We start from the raw sequence: 20,880 nt of genomic DNA on the forward strand, positions 1-20,880 counted from the left end.
TTAAAACATAAAACTTGTGTTCATAACTATACATTTAGACTCGGGAGATGAGTGACTAAAAAATTGACTCAGATTCGGAAAAAACACTAGTCGATCCTTAGTCGAACTCCCGATTAAATGGCTTAGATTCAGAGAACAATAATGAGATGGCTTCTATCACAAGTGGATTTTTACACGCCACTTTAATTGCTCAATTCCTCGTAAAGTGAAAAGTCTCAACTAGGGTTAGTTTTTATTTTTACACGCCACTTTAATTGCTCACGACATCTTATTTGACTTAGAGCATCTCTAATGCAAAACTCAAAAAAAATCTCCATTCGTCCTATTTGTCAAGTTCCAATTAAGATTCTCATTCTTAGGTGTCGAAAATAGAGATCCTCATTTCTTGTATGTCTCCAATGCAACACTCTAAACTCTTTTATTTTACTTATGTGTCATGGTTATTTTTGTAAAAAAATAATTAGTTATTTTGGAAATATACGAAGACTTGATTTCTATTGGTTGAAATTTAAATATTGATGAGTTGGACAATTAGAGATATCTCAAGAGGACACTCTGAAAATAGAGTGTCCTCTTGAGATATCTCTATTCCACTTTCGACACATCATCTTTGAGATCGTAGTTGAGTTTTGCATTGGAGATGATTTTTTAAGAAAAACTCAGAAAATCCTATGTGGCACTCCGAGTTTCTAAGATTGAGTTTTGCACCGGAGATGCTCTTAGGCTCCAATAGTTAATACTGTATTAATACTATATGAGAAATTTGATTAAAACTTCCTATAAATTTTTTTGTTTTAATGAAAAATAGTCGGTCAATTTTTTTTTATCTTTAGCTCTCTAGGTACTCTTTTAATTTGCAAGATTTCTAAAAAAATTTGCAACAACTTCGAAAAAAAATATTGGATTTTGACAAAAAATACAAATTATAAACTTTTAGCGAAAAGAATGTAACTTGTCTTTTAAGCTTAAAAAGTTTAGAATTTGATCTTTACACACTTTTCAAATACTGTATCCTATATTAAAATGATAACCATCTTCGGAGATATAGTAATTTTAGGTTAGAGCTTCTGGCTCGATATTTGAGTATGAATCATCTAAGATCTGTAGGATAGTTTTAAAAATGCCTTTCAGAAGTGTTATTGGCGCTTCATTTCATCATACTCTTCCCCCCAAACAAATTTTGAAGGGGTGCCAATAAATTTTTTAAAGAGGCGCCTTTAAGATTATCCAAAATCTGACTCATCTAAATTCTGTAGGGATTGGGATATTTTTTCCCAAACAATTTGCGTGAAGTATCCCTGTTCTACCATCTAGTGTGGTGGTTTAACATCCTAGATGGTAGAACAGGGATACTTTTAGTGTGGTGGTACAACATCCTTCTTAAGTCAATGAGGTGAAAGCACTTTATCACCAAGATTTATCTCATCTATATACCACAATTTGTCGGGTTTTAGGCTCTTTGTTGTCGTCCTTTAAGCCTCTTTAATTATTGGTTTAACTTAGATTGTTATTGTGCTTATCATATTTTAATGATGTATCTTATTTTTCAAAAATAAAAACAAAATAAATAAAAATACAATCTATATACACCTAAATTGGCGCCAAAACAATTGGCTTTCATGTCCTTCAACCATTTGACTTTGTCAAACCAGCTTTTAGCTTCAAGCCTTTAACAGAAAAGAACAAAAAATAAAGAATTACTGAATGATTCAGTGTACCTCTTGTATCCTAATATATTATAAACCTAATTAATAAGGCTGTGGATTTGCTTATTTTAATCTTGTGGTTAGGAATGCAGTATTATATATCGTAATAAACTGCAACTCTGAACATGTGATCAAATAAAATAAGATGAATTTCTGTCAAAAGTACATTTGAGAAAGCTTTCTCTCTCTAAATTTATTTTTTCTTTTCAGAGAGTTTCAGAACTCTTTTTTTGTCTTTGACAACAGAGATTAGAGAGAGAAAGTGATTGGAGAGGAGATCAGAAGAGCGGTTCTCAAAAACCGCCTTCGACCCATTTCTCAGCTCCTCAAAAACTTTAATGGGCTCCTCTCCGATCTCTATCTTCTTCTTTAAATTTTGATGGGTTGTCATCAATTTACCCTCTCTCTGTTTTGTAATTAGAGTTGGTACAATCCTCTGTTTTGTTCGAATCAGAGAGAGAGAGAAATAGAAAAACAGGGGAGGTTGATTCTAGTGAGAGAAAAAAAATGAATGGTTCAGGTCGAAGAGAAGGAGGAGGAGGAAGATGGAAACATCTTAAAGAAAGGCTGAAACTTACAGGAATGTCATGTTGTAGTAGAGGAATTTGGGGATTAGGAGCAGCTTCATCAAATATGACAGTAAGAGACGAAGATGAAGAAGAACAAGACTTACCCATTCAAGAACACATAATCAATGTGGGTCAGATCCAGGCAGATAATGAATCGAATCATGGGTGTATTAATACCGTTCCTCCGGTATCCTCCGGTATTAATTTGGCCACGGCACTGGCCGCCGAACGTTATTACCGAGCAACACAAGATTGGGAGGGTGGAATTATAAACCCTAATATTGAAAACCCTACGGAATCAAATTCAAGTGTGGCAATCGGTATGCCATTGGGGGTATCATTGATGAGATTACTTGAAGGAGAAGGTGTGGATTTAGAGAGAGAAGAAGATGATGATGATGATGATGATGATGAAGAAGAGAGAGAAGAGGAAGAGAGAGAAAGTGAAAATGAGAAAGGAATGGGAAATGATATTGTGTGTTGCGTGTGTATGGAAAGAAAGAAAGGTGCAGCTTTTATTCCGTGTGGGCATACATTTTGTCGAGTTTGTTCAAGAGAGCTTTGGTTGAACAGAGGAATTTGTCCTCTTTGTAACCGTTTGATCCTTGAGGTTCTTGATATCTTCTAAAATCTTTACTTCCTCGAGATGTGTGTGCTTAAAATTTTAATTTTTTTTTTGTCATTGTTCAATTTGTTTTTCTCTATTTCTCTCTTTGATTTGCTTGTGATATTTAGCCCAAATTTCTGTTTGTTTGTTTGTTTGTTAATTATTCTTTTGGTTTCAAGAATGTTTTAGACTATGGGTTTGGGTCTTATAAATATCTACTGCATGATGCCAACAATTTACATTTCTCAATTTGAAAAAGAAAACGGTTGCTAGTAGCTTTGATTTTATGTTGCAAAACTAATGTGCAATATTATTGCAAATTAGAATCGATAGCTGACTGGTAGTCGAAAAGTGTTACTGATAGTCGAGATTGTATATCATTTCTAAATACTAAAGAATCTCTTATAATTGTAGTATTGGTGGTAGAAAACTTAATCTTTTAGATCTTACCAAACATTCTGATCAAGTGATTATTAATCAACAGGTCCAAGAATTTGACAAACTTGAGGTAATTTTAAATGAAACTGTTTGATTGTGATTCACTTTTTTGTTTTATTATATTTTTCTTTATTTAGCTTTAAATTTTAATCAATAATCTTAGTGGTTTGCCATCTCTCCTATCATGCTACCCACACCTACTTCTTTTCTTTTTGGTATTAAGTTATTTTCTATATGCCCCCTGGTTTACAACTGGTTATTTGTCTGACCCCTTATTTAGAAAAAACACCAAAATGATTCCTTTTGAAAAGTTTTCATCAATTTACCATTTATTGATTATTTTTAGTGTTTTCAACAAGATAGCCACGGGTTCATATCGTGGCAGTTAGATCATGGCCTTCTGCAAGGGTAGAATACCAGTAGTTCGATCTAGACATCCTCACTCTGCTCGAGTGACCCCCAAATTAACTTCTTTTTATTGTCGTTTAGCTCTTAAATTATCCATTTTCGTCCGAACTTCAAATTTGAAACATGCATTCATCTGAAACTGGATTCATGAAACTATTGGCTCTAGACTTCAGTAATCGACGACACGAACAATGACATGTTTCGCTTTTTATTTTGACAAGTCGGATCGAGCCAAGATCAACCTTGATTCTACCAATCCTCTCCACTCATTACCAATAGATTTGAGTTGGATGACCACAAATTTAACATGGTAATAAAGCGAAGTATGCACTTGATAAATTAAAAAGTCACACGTGTTCCAAGCCACCGAAAATGAAAATAAAAGAAGACATATGTCACGCTTAAATAACGTCACACGTGAAGAGGCGTGTGAGAACAATCGCAGATTTTTTTTTTTTTTATCTATTAACTAAGAACACAATAAGTTCAACAAAAAAAAAACTAAGAACACAATAGTTTATCTATTAACTAAGAACACAATAGCTATATCCCTTCATTTATTACCAACTGATTTTGAAATAGATGACCACAAATGTAACTTAATCAACTCACCCAGGGGATATCTAGTTAGTGTAAGATAAATGATATGAGAAGGAGAAGAGTTGTATTGATTGTGAGTTAATTTAATTAGCTATTACACTAGAAGCCTTTATATAGGCTCTATAAGAGAAACCTAATATTAGTCCATCTAATGTGGGACTATCTAAGATAACTCATATGTTCTCTATTCACTAACACTTAGGAGGAAAGAATTTGCCACCATGTAGAACATGTAAGAAATAATATCAACACATTAAACATGTTGGTTATGTCAAATGCTTTGGGTTTTTATCATGGTATATTTGATACATTACAAGTAACAGTAACAAAATCTTTGTTACCAATTGCTTCAGTATCATTTAGAAAGCCTCCCAATTTTATTAAACATAAATTTTAGATTCTTATACATATTCATTCAAATTTTAAGACTAAAGTTCCATTTACTATTAGGAATTCCTTATTATCGTGAAAGCTACTAATGCCCACATACGTATGTATATATAAGCTTAATATTTAAGCATAAACATGAGGATTTGCAGCGAGATAGGCTTCGACCGCTTTGAACAATTCCATTGCTTTCTCTTTTGCAGCTTTGGCTTCTTCTTCTTTTAGAACGGCATTGCCTTTCGGGTGATATGTGCTATTCGTCTTACAGATGCATCCTCCACTAGGAGCAGCTTCAAACTTTACCTCGTTAACCAAACAATCGACTTGGTCTCCAAATGCATCACTCTCGATCACACTGTACTTGCATACCATGTTCTCTTTGTCAAGAGCTTCCAGTCTATGCTTGGCATATTTGATAGGACTACCTGCATTCAAGAAATCATTTGGTTAAAAAAATATACTCCAGTATTTTATTCCAATGTTGCGAAAAAATTACTTTTACTGACATTTTTATGCACAAAATGCAACAATCTAAGAAAAGCGTCACAAAAAACATACTATAAACACTTAATTATGTTTTATTGAAGCTTCTACTTGTTAGGACTGAATTACCATCTACATAGTTAACTTGTTCGATGCTTCCAGGCCCTCCATCTCCGGAGAGAATTTCGACGTTCTTGATGACATGAGGCAAGATTTTAGGCATCAAAGTATGAGCATCAATGAACAAAGCATGGAACATCCTAGCCGGAGCGATTGGGCAAGGGAATTCATCACTGAAACTTAGAGCACCCATCCTTATTTGATGTTTAGAAAACTGAATAGAATGAGTAGTGAGTGATCTTTAAGAAGAAGAAGAAGTGTTGAAGACTTGAAGAGTATAGATGGGTATTTATAGAATGAGATTATTCGAGTACATTCCAATATTTCAACTACAGAGTCACCTACCCATGACTTGGTTTCAACTTTATACCAGACTCCACTTAAATGTCATCCCTTTCACATATATGGATTTTGACCATTAATTTATCTTCACTGCGACAACTTTATCATTGTCTTATTTTTCTTGTTGAGTTGTTGAATCAGAGTATTTCTTTTAGACGTCAAATGTGAAAGAGAGAAAATCGTCAAATGTAGTTGATATATAGGCATACATATCTGACTATCTGTCTAAGCTATCTTTTTCTAATTAGTTTAGAGATTTTCTCTTACAAATTAGTAACTGTGTCTACTTCATTAGGTTTACTATTTTTTTCAAAAACGTAAATGTCGTGTGGGAAAGAAATGTGATTACAATAAATTTTATATCTTATTACAGTATTATATAGGAAGTAAATTCAGTTATCCATTAGTGATGAGGAGGTACGGTCAAGAGTGTTTATTACCAAAAGTTTTACAAAATATTGTCCGTAATAGCAATCAAACTGGTATTTATGTAAGGTTAGACCATTTCAATTATATTTTCAACAAAAGAATAGTTTTGTGATGAGAATGGTCACAACTCAAAAGGGCTTTGTGATGACTCATGAGTCACCAAACTCGTCTCGTTGGTTGGTTGGTTTTGGACCATAAAGACACTTAGACACCTACCCTTTCTCTTGATAAATATTTTCAAAGTCTATCCACCACCTAAAAGCCAACTCTAATCAAACTATTGTGTTTTTATTTACTATCGTCTTCCCATCTCTAGTCTTACTTTTGTCGATTAGTTTTGTACATCATTGACTAAAGTCCATATAGCAATAGTATCACCGACTCGTTGTTTGTCATAAAGTTGTGTGCAATCGAACTAATACGACCGTACTAGGTCTCTGTGCTCTGATAATTCTTATAGCCAATAAAAAATGTTTAAAGGCAAATTTAGACATTACTTTTTTCGTATATCTGATAGTATGTCTAGTTGAACTCAACATTACACTCCTTGCTTCTTTCAACGACAACAACAAAAAATATTGCATCCTTCTCTGCAAGAGACAATTTATTTTATTCTCATTGAGGTAAAAATAATGTCTTACCTACCAAACAATGAGAACGAGTCTTGAAAGTTATATTTGGTAAGTTCTGCCTTTTAGCAAGGATTTGAAATCTCTCCTCGCTCATGTACCAGAGTCTGTCGTGTCAAAGATCAGTCCAGAACCCATTTTACTGTCTAATAGAAAATGAACCAGGTCAGTTGAGACTGACTTGATCCAGTACCTTCTACTTGACCAAACCGAGATCATGAGTCTCAGGCATTTTCCTAGAGTAAATTAAGTAGCTAAGAAGTAGTTGCTACTTGTTGATTTGAGTAGAGTCAACTCAAAAGAAGATTCATATGCAATTAATCTAAGCTACAAATCTGTTCAGAAACAATGCATTTGATAACGTCAATTGATCAATGAAGAAGTAGAGAAAAACACACAAAGATTATGACATCAGTTTCTCTGAATTCAAGAGCTACATGGAGATGGGTTCAGAGCTACTTTTGTATTCAGAACCAGGAGGGACTCAACTTCTGCAAGAAAATGATGAACATAAGTATCCATTAAAACCATCCATGTTCACCGTAATGATTGTTCATTCATCTCATAAAAGAAACGCCAGAGTTGAAGTATTTCCATATCATAATTAAACGTAACATATTGAAATGAGAAGAGTTCCAGAAAATTAGCGTATCCGGTAAACTAATCATAAACAGATAGATATAGGGATCCTACGCTGAAGTGGTGAGAGTTCCACAACTTTCCATCAAAAGCATGAACATAACACTAGTGGGCTACAAGAGGTTGAAGGATCCGTGGTCGGCCTATGGGTTCTTTAGGAGAAAGTCTCTTGCCATGAGGGGGTCATCCTCGCCACAGTCGTAACCACGATAATGTCCGCATTGGCCCAACAATCAGAACAGAGTTAAGCCCTAAGTCATCTCTAGGGGGGTCATCATATTTTCTCGAGCTAACACAATGTAGGAGCTAATCATGCACAATTTTCAGATAATATGTTATATCCTTAAGTAGTCATGAATGCACAAACAACACTAGAAACATAGTGGAAACAAAAGAAAATTAGATAATGGTCACACTAATAAATAATTGAAAACGAGTTTAAAATTTAAAACACAAGTCACCTCAAAAGCCGATTAGGAGAAGTTGAACACAAAATTGAGTAAAGCTTGTACGCTGTAGACATCCTATTCTTCTTTTTACTCTCAGAGAAGATCCACAAAAACCTTACCTCAACATTTCCTGAGTTTCGCAAGAACCAAGTAACGCCCGCACATCAAATTTCATTTATATATGGTTGGTTACAGAACCAATAGAGAAAAACGGATTTTGAACCACTAAGATTGTAGAAAACTTCATATTAGGTTAGCTAGCTAAAGCTTCCTTCCCCTCATCCTTAGTGTTTGTTTCCGTAGAGACAGCGGTTACCTTTTCCTCAACACCTTCCGCCACTACAACATTCGACGAATGGTTACCCAAGACAGTAGAAATGTCAGTTTCAGAAGCGCCAGCAAGCTTAAACCTTTCAATAGAAGCATCCAAGTTCTCCTTCCATCCATCCAAACCCAGTTTGAACTCAACTTGGGATCGTTCAAAAAGCATATTACCCCAGAACAGATGTATCTGTGATCTCATCACAGCAGCTTGCTCCTCTGCTTCTTCAGGATTATTTCCTTGATTCCCATTTGCTGAGGACCCTTCATCTGGAGTTGATCCTTGTTTCTTTCTCCTCTTCAACAATTCATCCTTCTTATTCGAACTTGGATCTTTGATTTCATTAGCTCTTTGCTCCTCCAACTTCTCCCACATCCCAGTTGCAGCTTTCATCTTCTCCTCGGCACTATCAAAGAGCCGAATCGTCTCTGTGGGATCCCAAGTTTTCAGATCAGTCTTATTTGCAAGGGCAAAAGACCAATGAAGTTTTGCTGTCTCAAAATGCTGCTGTCCCAACGCAAGCAATCCTTCATAAAAGTCAGGTTTGATTTGTAGTGCCTCTTCATACTTAACCCCAGCAAGAGAGTACTTCTCTTTAACCCAGTCATAAGCCACTTGAAGCTGTGCATCCATTAACTCCTTTGGTGCAGAATCATCCAAGGGAATTCGCTTTCTCGCTGCACACATATGAACATTTCCCCAATTGAAGAAAGCCAAAGCCGCAACCTCCTGGAATTTTGCAGCAGCCATGTCGAAAAGGATCTGTGCTTCTTCACTTGTCACTGTCTCCTCAAGAGCTTCTGAGCAAAGCTCCATTCCGAGCTCATGTAGGTCAATGTGAGCATCTGGATCGATCCCCACGTGGGTTCGGAATAGCTGAGCAAATTCAAACAACCAATCATCTATCTCTACTTCCTTGCTCTCTTTCTCATCATTCTTTTCCTTTGGGGGTTCTTCCTCGGCCTTACTGTTCTCAGTATCCACGGTTTCAATCACAGAATCTCCCACAGAAGCCCCAGACCCAGTATCATCAGTTTTAATTCCCTCGTCCTCCAATACCTTTTCCTCCTCTTCTTCCACCATAACTGGCTCCTGCTCAGGGCTCACGTCAACAATATGTAACCTCAACAATCCAAAAGAGTCCTTTTTCTCAGTTTCAAGCTCCTTCCGGTCCACATTGGACTCGGCCAATCTAAGCTCACCAGTACAAGTAATGGTCACCAAGTCATCATCTTCATCCTTATACTTCATTAAAATTGATTTAGCTGACGGAAACCTCTTACCCACAATCTCCCTCAACTCTCTAAAGCTACAATTCACCGGCATTTCTCCACGACGAATATCATGATCGTAAATAAGCTTCAACGGCCTCCATTTTGTAACAACTAACTTCGAATTCTGGCCACGATTAACAGGTACAGACAATGACGATAATAAAGATTGTTCCTTTGAATTACCCTTGTTAGAATTACTAACGGGAATTTCGGGGAAACTCTTACCATTCTTAGAAACAGATTTAGACTGTTTAATTTTTGTATCTATGCCATCTTCATGAGCTATAACAGTTTGGCTCTTATCAGACTTACTAGTAGGAGAAGTAACCGTACCAGTTGTCGGAGCTGAGGACTTCTTAGGAACAGGTCTAGCAGGTAAACAAGGGCCTAAACCAGCAACAGGAGCTCCACGAACAGCAGAAGCACCAAGTGCAGCAGGTGAAGGACGACTCTGAAGATCTTGCTGAGCTTCCTGACGACGCCCTAAAGCAACCCTTAATCTCCCAGCAATTTCCAACCCATCATGTTGTTTAGGGTTATCAGTCAAAATCACCTGAACATCTTGCATTGCCATTTCATACTTACCAAGAGCTTCAAATGCTCTAGCACGACGAAGAAGTGCCCTAAAATAACCAGGTTGAGATTGAAGAGCAAGAGAACACTCAGAAATAACAGTTTCATAATCAACTGGTTTCATTTGCATTAAACAAGCAGCTCTATTACTGTGAAAAATAGCACGATCAGGATGGGTTTTGGGTGTGAGGCGAAGAGCGTTATCGTATTTTTCAAGAGCTCCTACATAATCTTTGGATTGAAATCTCTTGTTTCCTTCTTCTTTAAGTTCTTTAGCTTTTTGTAACAAGATTGAGTAATCTATATCAACTCCACCATTAGGAACAGTAGTAGTAGTAGTATTATTAGGAACAGATTTTGGGGCTTCTACTTTTGCTGTATTATTTGTTACAGCTCCTTTCTTTTTTCTTCCTCCTCCTTTCCCCATTAAATCCCCTCTCTCTCTCTCTAACTTTTTCTGTCTAACTCTCTTCCTTTCCCCTTTTTCTCTCTCTAGCTACAGAGATGAATTTGTGGTAAACAAATAAATTTTGAAAGGAAAGAGAGAGTTGAATTACTTACACCTTTTAGGATTTTGATTGAATTCCTGCTGAGAGATTGAATTTGAGTAGTGAAAGTTTATTTTTTGGAGGAAACTGAATGATGATAAAATGGGTGTCTGTTCCCCCAAAATGAAGATAGAGATGAGTCTAGAAGATGATGACCTAAAAACGACTATTTCATTTGAAACCCTAGGTAAAGCTAGCCACATTAGCAATATTATTCAACTTATATATATTTTGTACACCAAAATCACCAAGCCCGTCTAGCTCAGTTGGTAGAGCGCAAGGCTCTTAACCTTGTGGTCGTGGGTTCGAGCCCCACGGTGGGCGATTATTTTTTCTTTTTCCATTTAAACATTTTTTGGCCACCCAACTTTATTTGAAGGGATACTTATTCGAAGGCCTCATGGCTAACTTGATAGTCTTACAACCAAAGGTGCAATGGTATAATCAGCAAAATATTTAAGTGGAAGAGATAAGCGTTTTCTACATCGATTAAAAACGAAGAAAATAAGTAATACGGATATTCTAATGTTTCTTTAGCTGCTTCAGAATGACAAGTCTGCTTCTCTTTACAGAAATAGAAGGCGACAAAGCTTCTTGGTTAACTATTATATTATCTCTTTGAGAAAGAGAAGGAAGTCGACAAATGCTTCAAGCTGGAAATATCAAACTTCTCCATGAACCTCTGATCTGATACCCTTGCTTTAGCAGCAGCAAAACGTTGGTATTCATCGAATACTGAAGATAGGCACCACCTCTGTAGTTTTCTAAAGCATCCGACTAAACAACCAGTTCGATGCTGAACAAACACGAATACAAATACAGAAATATAAGTAAAGGTAATTAAACAAAAGTAGTAAATGACTAAATGTATATCCCAATCGCATATGGAAGCATCCAGAGTCTGCGCTATAGGTATGAGGACCAGCTCAAGTCTAGTAAGTCTTGAGGTGGTCTGATGCCTTTCCTGTGCGCTTTTTTTTTTTGATGAAAGTTCCTGTGCGCTTACGAGGGCTCACACTATAAAGAACAAATGATGTACCCAATCGCTTGGGGAAGCATCCAGAGTCTGTGCTATAGGTATGAGCACGAGCTCAAGTCTAGTAAGTCTTGAGGTGGTCTGATGGTTTTCCTGTGTGCTTACGAGGGCTCACACTATAAAGAACAAATGATGTACCCATTGTGCTCGGGTCTAGGTGGTAAAAAAGGGACAATATCGATATATGCTAGAGCTTAGGTAGTTTTAGTAAAGAAGAAAAAGAGTACACACATACCTTCCCTCTTTTACAGTGAATGAGAAGTGGGTGATTTCTAACATCTGTGTAATAGAAACATAAGAAAGTAGAAATTAGAAGAAGACCCTTAGCTTCCAAGGAATACATGGGAAGTATAGAGATAGTATTTTTAATACCAAGTAGAACTTTGAGTGCCTCACGGATTGTATCTTCTGGTATATTAACAAAAGGTTCCTGCAATAGACAAGATACATTATTGATACAAGTATAGCAAATTCAATGTTGATTCGACAAAATCTTCTTTCTTTTGTCTGAAAGTGAACGGGTAATATGATAGCAGAATATCATTCCAGATAACTTCACTAGGCAAAGATTTGACAAAACTAAAAAAAGTGACAATGTTTCAACAAAATGAAAATGTGCAATCTTAAAATGAAAATACACCATATCGAAATCATCAAAAGTAAGAGCATATTGGAGGCAGACAATAGGCCGCGGTGACAAAACAACTTCCAAAATGATAAGACTAGCACGACAACTTCATAAAACCAGAAGAGAAATCATGAAGAACACTTCAATGTAGAACTACCTAGCAGAATATTAGCTTATTCCCTTTTGTATTTCAGGTGATATTCTTTTGACGTAAATCAAGCATCTGGGATGTAAAGAACCAGACCCCACCTCTTACATGTCCTAATAAGGGACTGTAGGAGCCTACTGTGTCGATAGTTTGTAGATGAAGCAGTAATATAGTCCTTTCCAGAACTCTCGACCACTCGTAAAAAAAAGTGGATCCTATGTTTATAAAAAATTAAATTAAGAAAGGCACGCCTGCTAATTTGACTCAATCCAAATACTCTATATCAGAACAACAATATGTAACGATGCACATAACGAGCATATAAGCACGCTAGTCGCTAGCAAAAAGATCTCTCGGCTACTTGATCCTAGTCATAGCCTCCTCCCATATCTACCTTGAGAAAGTAGATTATTACTAGCTGTACAATTTGTCTTGAGTTAGGACTAATCAAATGGAGTGCTCAAGAACTAATTTCTTCATTTGAATGGTCACACAAATGAAAAGTTACTCTAGCTCAAAAGTATCACACTAGATGCTTAGCATTAATCAGATAACTAACACCAACACAACTTCAAAACCATAATTTTTAATTTTGATCCATCCTATTAACTAAATTCAACCAAAATTTAGCTAAATTAATCGGATTCAATACTGATTACTTACTTTACATCCTTCAATTCCAAACTGAAAAAGTTGAATCCGATTAGATTTGAGAAAATCATAGTTGGCCTCTGGATATGGCTCAGGACAGAGATATCTGCATCAAATTAGAATAAAATTAATTAGTATTTGGTTTTGTGCCTTTTTCGAAATTAATTGATAAAAGTGTTGGAAAACGAACTTACATGATGGAGCGAAGACGAAGTGTTTGTAAGAAAGAGAAATTAGAAGTATCTGGAAAACCAGACCTGAAAATGCCATTATCAACCATTGCAAAATTCAAAGGCGGTACAAATACTTCTTCATCTCCACCACACCCGCTTTCATCGACTTTACCTAAATTACCGACGCTCGAAATCATTATTTCCAGTGATGGCACCATTAAAACCTCCACTTCTTCTTCCTCCTCCTCCGCTTCTTCAATTTTACCAGTAACTTGCCTCATCTCTCTTTCTCTCTCTATCTATCTCTCTCTGGGACTCTATGAAATCAAAAAGTATATTCTTTTACTTTTTTTTTTTGTTTTTTTGATGAAATATATTATTTTACTTCTTCGTCATGGTATTTCTTTTGCCACAAATTTATGTGAATGAACACGTAAATTTATGTAAGAAAAATTTGTAAGGTATAGTCTCACCATTTTTTTTGAATTCTCAGTTTGTCTGGAACTTTTGAAGTAGCTGAGAGATACAACTTGAACTCTTTGGATATCATTTGAGAAGCGTAATCTTAGCCATTTAAGAGGAAGATTTAGTGAGAATAGTTTTGTATGGGAGAAGGGTCATTTGACAACCAAAAATATAATGTCTAGGTTTTTTTCACTTATTGTCAATTGGTTTTGAGTTGGACGTCCCAACTTTAACATTGTAAAACTACTCCCACACGTGAAGGGCGTGTGAGAATACTCCCACATATAAGAAGGGACATCAACTAAGAATATAATATCTATTTTTCTCAATCATTGTTAATTAGTTTTGAGTTAGATAACCACAAATTTAACAAAGATATTTTCCTTCTTATCGTAAAGATTTTATAAATTTAGATTTATTTAGTTCAAATATAAATTTAAAATATAAAAATTACGCATATCCCATTTCTAAACAATAGTTACTTGAGAGAAAGGGTGGACATCTACCAAATGACTTTCTACTTTTGAGGAATTCTATCAGGCATTTTCTATAATAGAGGAGGTACGGGTGGAGTCACTTGTCCCTCAATTTTTTTATGAATACCCTCAGAGGCTCTGACTATTTATTTTGAGCAATATCCTGAGACTATTTTGATTAGCCATTTATTAAAGAAAGTTAGATTGACTTTGTAATTACTTTTGTTAACTTTTTTTACAGGATTGGGCACATATCCCATGTATATGGGGTAGTATAGTGTAACTCAGAATCCCTATTTTGTGCTTTGCAATATTAGTCTTCCATATTACAACTCGAAAGAATTTTTTTATTTTTGTTGAAAGAACTCGAAAAAAACTTGTAACAAAAAAAGAGAAACTCCAAAGAAACCAACATGAGCAATCGGCTCATCAAATTAAAATGGCATTGATGTTGTGGTTTCAAATTACATACGCAAAAATCACTTGAAAAAGTAAAAAATTTGTCTTCTACAAAAAAAAAACAAAAAAAACAAACACACAAAGTTGCACGGATCTTCCACGGCTAGATAGGCATGAGGTATATTCTACTGAATATACCATTAATGCCTTTTGTTTCTTATAATAGGGGTTAATTTGTTTTACTTGACCCCCTAGTTGGTAGTTAGTTTCCTCTCTAATCCCCAAATTTATATTTAACAGCCAAATGATTCCTTTTTTATATTCTTGACTAGAAAGTCAATATTGTACATCTTAAAGTACCACTCTGTCATTCTTTTTTATTTATTGGGAAATTTTAAAAGGCCCCCGTTTTTGTTAAAAGACCTCCCCGCTAAAAGCGCCCCTCATTATAACCCATTTGGTTATAGGGCCCTCTCTACAAAAGAGCACCTCCTTCATCAATATTTGACCTAACGGCAAAGTTAACGCCGTTAGATCAAACTTAACCCAAGACCGGTCATGTTGACCACGCCACATCATCATCTTCTCCGGCAGGGTTGCCGGCCGGCCAAACTTCCGGCCGGCGACCTTCAAATTTTTTTTTTTTTTTATTCTCTCTCTTCTCTCTCTCTCTTTCTAAAAACAAAAAAAAAAATTTTAGAGAGAGAGAGAATAAAAAAAAAAAAAAAATTTTGAAGGTCGCCGGCCGGAAGTTTGGCCGGCCGGCGACCCTGCCGGAGAAGATGATGATGTGGCGTGGTCAAATGATGTGGGTGAAATACACCTTTAAAGGGGGTTTTTTTCACCCATTCAAAGAGGGGGCCCTTTAACCAAGCTAAGTCAAAGGTTTTTTACTAAGTCAACGAAACCATGGGAGGCCTTTTAACAAAAACGGGGAGGCCTTTTAAAATCTCCTCCTACTCTTGATCTTCTCCTACTCTCTCCTCCACTACAACCAGTCGTTAGCGGCTCGGACGATTTTTTTTTCTATCTCGTTCATCTTTTTCTATCTCTACTATTACAACCAGTTGTTGGTCAATACCCATCGTATCCGATGACTTTTGTTTTTGTGGCATTCATCTTCTTCTTTCTCATCTACTATAACCAGTCGTTGCTCAGTAGCCCTGCTATCCGAAGACAGTTTTTCTCCATCTCATTTTTCTTCGATCTTCTTTATTTCCTTCCCCTTTCTCTTTTCCTCTCTACCTCCCTTTGTTTTTTGTCCGTCGAATCTTATATATCCACTCCTCACATCTCAACTGTCAGATAATATCTATGATCATAAAAGGAAAGGCTCAAATCGCTAGTCGCGAACGATGCGAGTGCAAAGTATGTGCGGGCGCCTCTAAAGCGCCCAATGTGTCCTAAATGCCACGCCGCATGTGCGCGTCACCTTTTCGTTTCAACGAATATACCATAAATATATGGAAGAGTCTATATAAAGAAGTAATGTTTATCATATATCTTAGATGTGGTACCAACTCAAGGTTTAGAGTTAGTTGTTCTCATACCAAACTAATTTATTAGTAACTCACTCATACAGAATCATAGTTGGACAAAATTTAGGTCTAAATCAAAGAGCTCGACAAGACGAATCCAACGAGACATTTTGCTCAAGATTTTGATAACTCTAAGTTCCTCAAATTTAGAAAATACCGGTATAGCAGCTTTTGAGCTAGGTACCGATTCCAACAATCCCCCTACCCGAATGATAATTACATGTTTGAAAATCACAACAAATTGACTGACCTTACTATATTATAATGGTGACAAACAGAGGTTCTTACACGGAATGTTGCAACATCAGATGAAGGTAGCTTTTAAGCTTTGAACCTTCCATAGTGATAATTATCATATTTATAAGGACAACATTGAACTGTTAGTCTTGAATTGATTCCTGCTAATTAGTTCTCAGTTGTGTTCTTTGCGCTCATGAACGTTTCCAGTTTCGTGTGTGTGTATTACAAAAGTCGCAACATCGGAATTTTTTCTGAATTTTTGTCAGCACTGTCGTAGAGCTAACACCAACTCCCACATATATAGTTGTTTTCCACTTAGGTATGCTGCTATACCTTCCTTATAGATCATTTTTCTGAATTTTTCAACTACATCAAAAGCTTTAAGCGTTACTCTGCAATGCGGTCAACACTAATTTCATCATAGGAATTGGAAAAAGAAATTCTCTTTCAATGTTACGTTTGAGTCAGGATATAACTTCAGTTTTTCTTTGAAACTTGATCGTGGGGTCTCCAGTCTTATAGGTAGGATTTCATCATGCCTTTATCATTTACTTTAGGCAGTAGACTCATTACCTTCGATGAAGCAACTACAAGATCTCTAGGCAATCCCTTGGTGAAAGGATCTGCTAGTTTTCTTTAACTTTTACATAATCTATTGGTATGACTCCTTTAGAGAGTAATTGTTTTACGGTGTTATTCTTCAGCGGATTTGTCGAAACTTACCATTATACTTTTTGCTATGTGCTTCTGCAATTGCAATTTGTGATAGCAGTATTGGTATATCTTTTAAGAATTGTGTAAGCCACTCGATTTCTTTCATAGCTTTGTCCAATGCAGTGAATTTTGAATTCATTGTTCATCTGGAAATACAAGTTTCTTAAAAGATCTCAAAGATATGACAGACCCTCCCAGTGTAAATAAATAAACTGCTAGTTGACTTTGTATCATCGATATCTGATATCCAATTTGAATCGCAATATCCCAATGGGTATTATTTAGATTGAAAGTGAACCTGCTTAGTTTACTGATAAAGAGAATTATGTCTAGTCTAACACAATTCACTATCACATAAGGTTTCCTATAATCCTTGAGTGTTCTAACTTTCTTACTCCATTCTTAGTTTTTTCATAAGATGAATGTTTGGGCATAATTAGGGGTGTTTAAAAGGTTGGATCGACCCGGACAGACTCGTATGAAAAATGGACCAGTCCAACCTAGGCATAGTGCCGGTCCCGGGCTGGCCCTCCATTTTGGGTTCGGAGGGCTAGGTCTGACCCGACAAAGCCCGACATGGATCTGTTCTTTTTTTTTGTCTTTTCTTATATCATTCAATAGATTTTTTATTAAATAAGTTTTATTATCGGTATCTTTATGTTTTAGATTTTTAAATCATATTTTTTAGGTAAGTTGTCATAAAAAAAATTTAGGCAAGTTTTCTCAAAATCAATTTTGGTATGTAGTTCCATACAAAATTTAGGCAAGTTTTTCAAAATGTAATCCATAATGGAATAATTTCCATAATTTGGATTTCAATTGGTAAGGAATAATTCTTACCAATAATTTGTAATCGTCGAGGATATTTTATTATAAACTATGATGAGATACTTTCCATAATATAAATTTCATTTTATAGGAATATAATTTTTGTCAATGTTTTTTCTCAATCTGTAGGAAGAACATACCAAAAATATTTAGCATAAAAATGGTAAAAGATATCTGTAAATTATATCCGTATAATGTAGGTAAGTTTGTTAACTGTCATTTTATACTATACTAAGATTGTAGTTTTTTTTCTAAATAACATTTAAAAAAAATATTAAAAAACGTGTTGAGCCGGCCCGACCCAGTTTCATCCCGGTCGGGCCCGGGTGGTCTATTCCCCGTCCGATCTGGGTCAGGGTATAGCCAACCCGGGTTGAGGCATGACCGGAACTATTCCAACCCGGGTTGGCTAGGCCCGCAACTCAAGTCGACCTTTAAACATCACTAGGTCTAATGGAGTAACTACAGTTTTGAGATCATTTTTACTAAAAAAAAAATCTCAACAATGAGAGGTTGGGATAAAGTTATACCTTTACTTGTCTTAGTAAGTTTGATTCCTATGATTACTTATATTTTTCCTAAATCTTTCGTATCGAAATTCTTAGAAAACATTTTCTTAGTCGTGTTGATGACATCTAAGTTATTTCTCGTAGTTAGCATGTCATCTACACATAAACACAGAATAACACACCCTTTATTTGTGTTCATAATATATACACACCCATTTGATAATAATGTATTACCAAAATTAACATGTCATTGTTTTGGGGACAGCTTTTAAGCCACAAACACTTTTGGTTGGTTCATATAGATTTCTTCGTCCAACTCTCCATTTAGAAAGTTGTTTTCACATCCATCTGGTGAATTTCCAGATTGTACAAGAATGTTAAGAATGCCAATACTCTTATAGAGATTATTCGACTAACCGGGGAGTAGGTATCGAAATAGTCCAGCCCTTCTCGTTGTCGAAAGCCTTTTGCCACAAGTCATGCTTTGTACTTGTCTATGGATTCATTTGTTTTTATTTTTTCTTAAAAGTCTATTAACCCTAAAGGAATACATCCAGGTGGAAGATTTACAACTTCCTATGTGTGGTTTTGCATAATGCATATACTTCACTATTCACAACTTCTTTTGAAAATGAAGTCTTTGGGGTAGACATTGCTTCTGTAAATTTCTGAGGCTCATTTTTCTACCATATAGGTGAAAAAATAAAGACCAAATGTCTTAGTTATCTTTGTCCCTTTTCTCTTTCGAGATTCAACGCCAGTCTCCTCTTATTCCATTATATCTCTTTGAAATGTTTCTGAAATTTGGATTTCTTCTCTACCACGTTTTCTAGTTTCAGAATATTATCTAAATTTTGTTTATAAGGGAAGACGTGTTCAAAGAACTCATCATCCTTTGCACACAAGGACATCTACATTTGATACATATGGTTTACAATCAAAATCACCATATTTTGAAAATAAGGTGGTTGGAGCTCTCACCAACTCTAAGAAGTAAATTGTGGTTCATAATACTAATTTTTTTTACATTGACATTATATGAAGGTGGTAAAAGGTAGTAATAAAATTTATGGTTATTCCAATCCCTTGCTAATGCCCCTACTGTCTTTCTTCATTAAACGCCCCAACCCCTCTCTGGTACATTTCACTTTTTCCATGTGTTCACTTAATTTGTATTGTTTCGGTGATCTCTTCCTCACTGTCTAAAGATGATGTGAAGATATGCACTACATTAGATAGAACTCGCCATTTTTTTTTAACTTTTTTTGTCTCTTTAAAGTGTCTATACTACATGACATTAAGAAAAACTGCATCAGACCTATTAAATTGTAGGAATGAGCCATTATATATATAGTCTGACTTTTGATTCGAGCTAAATCTGGTAAGTGATTTTGTTTTTTCATATTTCCTCACGCGTACAAGACTGACACTTAATAGTAATACTAATAGTTTATAGTTGTATGTGGTTAGTAATAAGTTTCTAGGTAGTGGGCTTGGCCTTATATTTCTAAGTGGTCTTAGTGTTAATTCTCATAAACTAGTAGGTTAAAGATGAGGTCGACTTGTAAATTTGTGCTTCTCTGGGAAACAAAGTTATTATATGAGTTGGGCTTGGGCACATGGGATATACAAGAGAGTTCACATTTGGGCTCCACATGCGCCTATATGGGCTCGCTCCTGACTGACAATGAACCAAAGAGTTAAATGCACTCAACATCGTGTCCACGATGAGCCTGGAGAAAGTTGAATATGCCAAGTGTCATAAATCTAACAGATCATACTTATTATGGAAAACAATAATCTTGGTTTTGTTGTCAACACTCGATTGCCCAAACAGATGATATGTTGACATAAACTCCAAAATCCTTGAAGTCCTAAGTTTGATTTACAGAAAAGATGGAATCCATAGTTATTGAATATATGAATTTGAGTTATTAAAGATCTATATAATAAAACAGAAGGGAAAACGATGACTGGGACAAACATCATTTTTTAATAAAGGACTAGGGTATATCCCGTGCCCCAGGGCACAGACAATTGTACCAATTAATTGTGACGAAATTGTAACTCAGTGCTTCTAGAGTCGCCCTAAATTTTAATTTAGGGCAAAAACATTTGTTATATTCTGGATACCTTAATTTTTTGGTATTATTTTCTTTTGTTTCTTTTTCTTAAATTAGTTATTATTTTATTGAGAGACGTTTTAATTTCTTTTTTAACCACTGAAATATCTTTTGTTTAAAGTTACCTATTTAAAAAACAATAATTCTTTCCTTCTTAGAAATAAAATAACTAATTTAAGAAAAAAAACAAAATAAATTTCAAGGGTTAAAAATAATAATTAAATCTCTCTCTCTTTCTTTTTCAATAAAATAATAACTAATTTAAGAGAAAATAAACAAAAAAAATAATACAAAACAATAATAACTAATAAAAATCTCTTTCTCACGATAAAATATAACAATAAATTTCGTAACATTTGATTGATACAAGTGTCACTGCCCTAGGACACGGGATATACCCTAGTATAAATAATAGAATAAGTTTGTAGG

The 20,880-nt window shown here is 35.4% G+C and overlaps 4 protein-coding genes and 1 non-coding gene across 6 annotated transcripts; 2 read left to right on the forward strand and 3 right to left on the reverse strand.

Moving 5' to 3' along the window:
• Positions 1 to 1,574: 1,574 nt before the first annotated feature.
• On the forward strand, positions 1,575 to 3,072 carry LOC147552310 (uncharacterized). The gene has a single exon (XM_086671707.1). It carries the CDS (start codon positions 2,214 to 2,216, stop codon positions 2,901 to 2,903), a length of 690 nt encoding a protein of 229 aa, XP_086527833.1. The 5' UTR covers positions 1,575 to 2,213; the 3' UTR covers positions 2,904 to 3,072.
• A 1,614-nt stretch (positions 3,073 to 4,686) lies between these two features.
• On the reverse strand, positions 4,687 to 5,611 carry LOC147552311 (pathogenesis-related protein STH-2-like). The gene is made up of 2 exons (XM_086669921.1): positions 5,328 to 5,611; positions 4,687 to 5,140 (listed from the first exon to the last, which is right to left on the reverse strand). The coding sequence occupies exons 1-2, from the start codon at positions 5,509 to 5,511 to the stop codon at positions 4,842 to 4,844; spliced, it is 483 nt and encodes a 160-aa protein (XP_086526047.1). The 5' UTR covers positions 5,512 to 5,611; the 3' UTR covers positions 4,687 to 4,841.
• A 1,386-nt stretch (positions 5,612 to 6,997) lies between these two features.
• Positions 6,998 to 10,782, reverse strand: PHOX2 (Octicosapeptide/Phox/Bem1p (PB1) domain-containing protein / tetratricopeptide repeat (TPR)-containing protein). The gene is made up of 2 exons (XM_086669922.1): positions 7,819 to 10,782; positions 6,998 to 7,209 (listed from the first exon to the last, which is right to left on the reverse strand). Exon 1 carries the CDS (start codon positions 10,400 to 10,402, stop codon positions 8,060 to 8,062), a length of 2,343 nt encoding a protein of 780 aa, XP_086526048.1. The 5' UTR covers positions 10,403 to 10,782; the 3' UTR covers positions 6,998 to 7,209; positions 7,819 to 8,059.
• TRNAK-CUU (transfer RNA lysine (anticodon CUU)) lies at positions 10,775 to 10,847 on the forward strand. The gene has a single exon. It is a non-coding gene; the product is annotated as a tRNA-Lys (tRNA).
• Positions 10,848 to 10,945: 98 nt separating this feature from the next.
• Positions 10,946 to 13,881, reverse strand: LOC147552314 (inositol diphosphatase DSP4-like). 2 transcript variants are annotated; one of them, XM_086669924.1, is made up of 6 exons: positions 13,545 to 13,586; positions 13,181 to 13,504; positions 12,999 to 13,092; positions 11,932 to 11,989; positions 11,795 to 11,838; positions 10,946 to 11,319 (listed from the first exon to the last, which is right to left on the reverse strand). In XM_086669924.1, exons 2-6 carry the CDS (start codon positions 13,438 to 13,440, stop codon positions 11,134 to 11,136), a joined length of 642 nt encoding a protein of 213 aa, XP_086526050.1. In that variant the 5' UTR covers positions 13,441 to 13,504; positions 13,545 to 13,586; the 3' UTR covers positions 10,946 to 11,133. The 2 variants fall into 2 exon arrangements, with proteins under 2 accessions (XP_086526050.1, XP_086526049.1); XM_086669923.1 differs by having other exon boundaries at positions 13,181 to 13,881.
• Positions 13,882 to 20,880: the final 6,999 nt, after the last annotated feature.

The sequence above is a fragment of the Eschscholzia californica genome, unplaced genomic scaffold (assembly GCF_041429995.1).
Source record: "Eschscholzia californica isolate CP2 unplaced genomic scaffold, dmEscCali1.0.p SCAF_3, whole genome shotgun sequence".
NCBI lineage: Eukaryota > Viridiplantae > Streptophyta > Magnoliopsida > Ranunculales > Papaveraceae > Eschscholzia > Eschscholzia californica.

What these genes read in the sequence shown, in the direction of transcription:
- LOC147552310 (XM_086671707.1), top strand. Translation starts at nt 2,214, where the DNA reads ATGAATGGTTCAGGTCGAAGAGAAGGAGGAGGAGGAAGATGGAAACAT.
- LOC147552311 (XM_086669921.1), bottom strand. Translation starts at nt 5,511, where the DNA reads ATGGGTGCTCTAAGTTTCAGTGATGAATTCCCTTGCCCAATCGCTCCG. An exon ending in ACAAGTTAACTATGTAGATG is followed by an intron (nt 5,141 to 5,327) that starts GTAATTCAGTCC and finishes TCTTGAATGCAG; the next exon opens with GTAGTCCTATCAAATATGCC.
- PHOX2 (XM_086669922.1), bottom strand. Translation starts at nt 10,402, where the DNA reads ATGGGGAAAGGAGGAGGAAGAAAAAAGAAAGGAGCTGTAACAAATAAT.
- LOC147552314 (XM_086669923.1), bottom strand. Translation starts at nt 13,440, where the DNA reads ATGAGGCAAGTTACTGGTAAAATTGAAGAAGCGGAGGAGGAGGAAGAA. An exon ending in TTGGAATTGAAGGATGTAAA is followed by an intron (nt 11,990 to 12,998) that starts GTAAGTAATCAG and finishes TGTCTATTGCAG; the next exon opens with GAACCTTTTGTTAATATACC. An exon ending in TTCACTGTAAAAGAGGGAAG is followed by an intron (nt 11,320 to 11,794) that starts GTATGTGTGTAC and finishes GTGTTTGTTCAG; the next exon opens with CATCGAACTGGTTGTTTAGT.